At 37.0% G+C, this 5,000-nt stretch overlaps 1 protein-coding gene across 4 annotated transcripts in view; it reads left to right on the top strand.

Moving 5' to 3' along the window:
• The window catches only part of ppp2r3b (protein phosphatase 2, regulatory subunit B'', beta), a 104,298-nt gene that overhangs the window by 96,614 nt on the left and 2,684 nt on the right, over positions 1–5,000 (top strand). For all 4 annotated transcript variants that reach the window (XM_062061714.1, XM_062061713.1, XM_062061712.1 and 1 more), the window contains 2 exons: positions 4,295–4,413; positions 4,498–4,604. In XM_062061714.1, coding sequence (XP_061917698.1) covers positions 4,295–4,413; positions 4,498–4,604 — 226 coding nt within the window. The remainder of the gene's footprint in view (positions 1–4,294; positions 4,414–4,497; positions 4,605–5,000) is intronic.

Here is a 5,000-nt window from a genome sequence, read left to right as displayed (position 1 = left end):
TCTCGCTTTGCCTGACATTTTTAATTCTAAGAGAGACAAAACTCAAATAGAATTTGAAAATCAATCAATCAATCAATCTGTTTATTTATATAGCCCTAAATCACAAGTGTCTCAAAGGGCTGTAAATCCAAGAAAATATTTAAAGACTTGGTCTTCACTTGTTTAAATAAATTCATTAATTTTTTTACTTTGCTTCTTATAACTTTCAGAAAGACAATTTTAGAGAAAAAATACAACCTTAAAAAATGTTTTTAGGATTTTTAAGCACATATACCTTTTTACCTTTTAAATCCCTTCCTCTTCTTTCCTGACAATTTAAATCAATGTTCAAGTAATTTATTTTTTTTTTATTGTAAAGAATAATAAATACATTTTAATTTAATTCTTCATTTTAGCTTCTGTTTTTTTTGACGAAGAATATTTGTGAAATATTTCTTCAAACTTATTATGATTAAAATTTAAAAAAATTATTCTGGCAAATCTAGAAAATCTGTAGAATCAAATTTAAATCTTATTTCAAAGTCTTTTGAATTTCTTTTAAAATTTTTGTTCTGGAAAATCTAGAAGAAATAATGATTTGTCTTTGTTAGAAATATAGCTTGGTCCAATTTGTTATATATTCTAACAAAGTGTAGATTGGATTTTAACCTATTTAAAACATGTCATCAAAATTCTAAAATTACTCTTAATCAGGAAAAATTACTAATGTTGTTCCATAAATTATTTTTTTTAATTTTTTCAAAAAGATTCGAATTAGCTAGTTTTTCTCTTCTTTTTTTCGGTTGAATTTTGAATTTTAAAGAGTCGAAATTGAAGATAAACTATGTTTCAAAATTTAATTGTCATTTTTTCGTTTTTTCTCCTCTTTTAAAACGTTCAATTAAGTGTAAATATCATTAATTATTAATAATAACATAGAGTTAAAGGTAAATTGAGCAAATTGGCTATTTCTGGCAATTTATTTAAGTGTGTATCAAACTGGTAGCCCTTCGCATTAATCAGTACCCAAGAAGTAGCTCTTGGTTTCAAAAAGGTTGGTGACCCCTGGGCTAACGCTTAAAAAAACATTTCATGGTCATTTTTGTAGCACTGCCGCTTGTTGCTAGGCAGGATTCAGTTTGAGCTCTTATTGGCTAACGAGGACAGGAAGTCCGGAAATGAACATGAGGTTGAAGTTGGGGAAACAAAACTATTAGGAGTTGTAAATCAAAAATGTGCGTTTGGAGAATTGTGGGAATTCAAAGAAAAAAAATTCAGAGCTACTTTAAAAAAATTTGAAGGGGAAATTTTGGATGGGAATAGTTTGTACAATTTCAGAAAAATAGTTACGATTTAACAACAAAAAGTCAAGAGTATTAAAAGAATAAAGCAGCAAATATAGCATGAAGTAAAAATGGTATAAAGTTGTTTAAAAAAATTAAGTTTTAGCAAGAAGTAAAAACTATCAATATACACTACCGTTCAAAAGTTTGGGGTCACATTGAAATGTCCTTATTTTTGAAGGAAAAGCACTGTACTTTTCAATGAAGATAACTTTAAACTAGTCTTAACTTGAAAGAAATACACTCTATACATTGCTAATGTGGTAAATGACTATTCTAGCTGCAAATGTCTGCTTTTTGGTGCAATATCTACATAGGTGTATAGAGGCCCATTTCCAGCAACTATCACTCCAGTGTTCTAATGGTACAATGTGTTTGCTCATTGGCTCAGAAGGCTAATTGATGATTAGAAAACCCTTGTGCAATCATGTTCACACATCTGAAAACACTTTAGCTCGTTACAGAAGCTACAAAACTGACCTTCCTTTGAGCAGATTGAGTTTCTGGAGCATCACATTTGTGGGGTCAACTAAACGCTCAAAATGGCCAGAAAAAGAGAACTTTCATCTGAAACTCGACAGTCTATTCTTGTTCTTAGAAATGAAGGCTATTCCACTAAATTGTTTGGGTGACCCCAAACTTTTGAACGGTAGTGTGTATATACATCAAAAAGTAATAAAAAAAGAATGAACCTGCAAGTACAAAATGTGTAATTCATTTAATTTTTTTTCCCATTTATTTATTTATTTCAGGCAATGACATAAAAAAGTACAAAGTTGACAACACATAATAATATAAATTAATATAGTGCAAAAGGTAATCCAACCCACTTTATTTATATAGCACATTTAAACAACAAGAATGTTTCCAAAGTGCTGTACAGCCATGTTAAAAACAATATTATGCTCCACCAATGACTGAATAAAAACAAAAAATAAATAAATATAAAAACAATATAAAAATAAATATGAATAAAAACTATTTCAAAGGGTAAAACCAATAATATATAGTATGTAATGCATGATTGTCCAGTTTTGCCTGAAAGGGAGTGGGAAGAAGATCATTTATTTAATCCCACCCTCAGTTCTCCATTCAGTGATTATTCACACGAGTTTCACTCTTACTTTGTTCCAGGATTATAATACAGATGTTGTATCATAGTGGCATTACCACAGCTAACAACAATTATTCATGTCATGACAATATAGAAGACAAATTGTTATAATAAAGTTGGAATAATTTTGAGAAACAAATTGGAATTTAACAAAATATGTCAGATTATTAAGACATTTTAAAATAATCAATCAATCAATCAGCTTTATTGTCCATTCTTACATGTACAAGACACATAAGAACTGAAATTACATTTTCGGCACAATCCCGCTAAGAGCAGACATACGTTACAGGGAGACAAGACGGGACCGCCAACGGATCAGCCTCACTTAGGCGCTCCTCAAAAAGGTGGGAAAAAGGTGACATTGGGGGGAGGGTGGAAGTAAAAAAAAATATCAGTCTGAGGCTGGACCCTCAGGAATGGTCCAGACTGAGTCCGAGGAAAAAAACCTCACATAGCATGGCACACATAAACAAGGTACATTTAATCACAACAAACTCGCAACAAAGTCATCCAACAGGACCTTGGAGGCCAGCAGCTGCTGTTGAGCGCTGCTCAGCCCCCACAACCCCGGAGGAATAAAGCAGTGGTGAAGGCGTTGATTGGGGAAGGGTATGTGCGTGCATGTATGCCCAATTAACTTGGGTGAGATGTTGGATTGTCTTTATGGGCCGAGGCCGGCCCCAAGAGTTCAAGAGTCCGACCCAGGTGCTTTTGAAGAAAAGGGAAAGGTCAAAAGCGTCCATCTTTGAGGAGTCCTCGGGGGAGTGTTTTCAAACAGCCTGTTCCTCAAGGCCATTCGAGGGAGTCAAATCGTAGATTAAGATGTTGTTTTTTTCTTCGAGCAGTCAAAACAATGACATTCCTGCTCTATATGCTGGCTCTGACAATTCCAATTTATTCTTTCTGTAACATCATCAAGATGGAATCTACCTTGCGATTCAAATCAGCAATCGCTCCAGTCTGTGATCCCACAGCACGACCCAATCCTTCCATTGCGTTGAACAGCCTGTTGGCCCCTTGAGTGGCTGCCATCGTCTTCCGAATTTGACGATACACCAGAGTAATGCCCAGCCCAATCAGCAAATGCCCTGCGATCACAGCTCCAAATAGGTAGATGTCTTCCACGTCCTCGATGGAAAGGACTGAGAGGCACATGATTCTCCAAGTATTCCAGGAATCTCTCACGTACCCCGCAGCAATGGTTCCATCAGGGCAGCCAGGCTCCCCCGAGCCTCTTTTCCTTGTCGAAAAGACTGTGTCAATTGCGTCGAGAGTCCAGTTGATCAAATTCATTTTGATGTTTAGATTTGAGGACAGCTCAAGAAAAGAGGCTTCAAAATAGTTCAAACAAGACAAAAACAAAGAGAGCAAGCAGGGAAGGAGGGAGCGGAGAGAGATGCGACCGCCCTCACCAGTGGCAAGACAGAATTTGTATAACATGTCATTATTTTACAGCAAAAAAATGGTTGTGTTTATTTTGAACTCGTGTACAATTACAGTATGAGGCATCAGTTTCTCATACAGCGTGTTTGAAAAGGAGTAGGAAGAAGCAGCACTCATGCAACCCTTCTTCCCTTTTTCTGTAACACATTTGTTTGTATTGGAGCTGCAACACAACAGTGAATAAAGTAAACAAATATTTCATACATAAACAAAGTTCCCATGACTAAATAAATAGTAAAGTGAAATATCAAAACTACATTTGTAAGTCACTAAAGTTGTATTTTTGTGGATAAATTATGCTATCAGGCTTGAAAATTGGGTAATTTATACACATAAAATGTTATTATGAAAGAAAATAGACAGCGCCCTCTGCTGGATGGAGGTACTTACTGCTGCGTTGATGATGCTGCAGGTCAAATCACCCTGCGTGACCTGAAGAAGTGCAAGATGTCACACATCTTCTTCGACACCTTCTTCAACATCGAGAAGTACCTGGACCACGAGCAGAGGGACCCCTTCTCCATCATCAAGGTGGGCGCCGCGTCACCACGCCCCCTTTTGGGACCTTTGTTAGGATGATGATGATGATGTCACCTCCCTGGTCCTGTCCGACAGGAAGTGGAGACGGACGGCCAGGAAATGTCTGACTGGGAGAGATACGCCGCAGAGGAGTACGACATCCTGGTGGCCGAGGAGGCCGCCGCCGCCGATCACGGCAATGAGTAAGAACCACTCACTCACTGGACACCTCATTAGGTACACCACCGACGTCCAAAACAGGAAGTGCATGCATTGGTTTCCTAGCAACGCCACTCACTGACTTTATCGACTATCAGGGGGAGAAAAAATGTATGCGAGGTCACTGAAATGACGACAAGTTTGTTGTGTGGAACTTTAGGACCACCACCAACCTTTGAAGGTGGGCCACGGCACACAAGGTAAGACCAGCAGAGACTCTTAAGTACTCCTGATCTCTGGACCTCTTCTCTCCCTCAACAAATACTTGATGTTTTCAACGTTATCCTGCATCATCCCTGCTTCTCCTGACTGCTCTTGTCCCTTTTTGTTCATGAAATATGATAATATAGAGAATGAAGTTGTCATTTTACCACACCAAC

Source organism: Entelurus aequoreus, linkage group LG10 (assembly GCF_033978785.1).
Source record: "Entelurus aequoreus isolate RoL-2023_Sb linkage group LG10, RoL_Eaeq_v1.1, whole genome shotgun sequence".
Lineage (NCBI taxonomy): Eukaryota > Metazoa > Chordata > Actinopteri > Syngnathiformes > Syngnathidae > Entelurus > Entelurus aequoreus.
The sequence above is the reverse complement of the archived record's forward strand: the minus strand, read 5'-3'. Positions and strand labels throughout refer to the sequence as shown.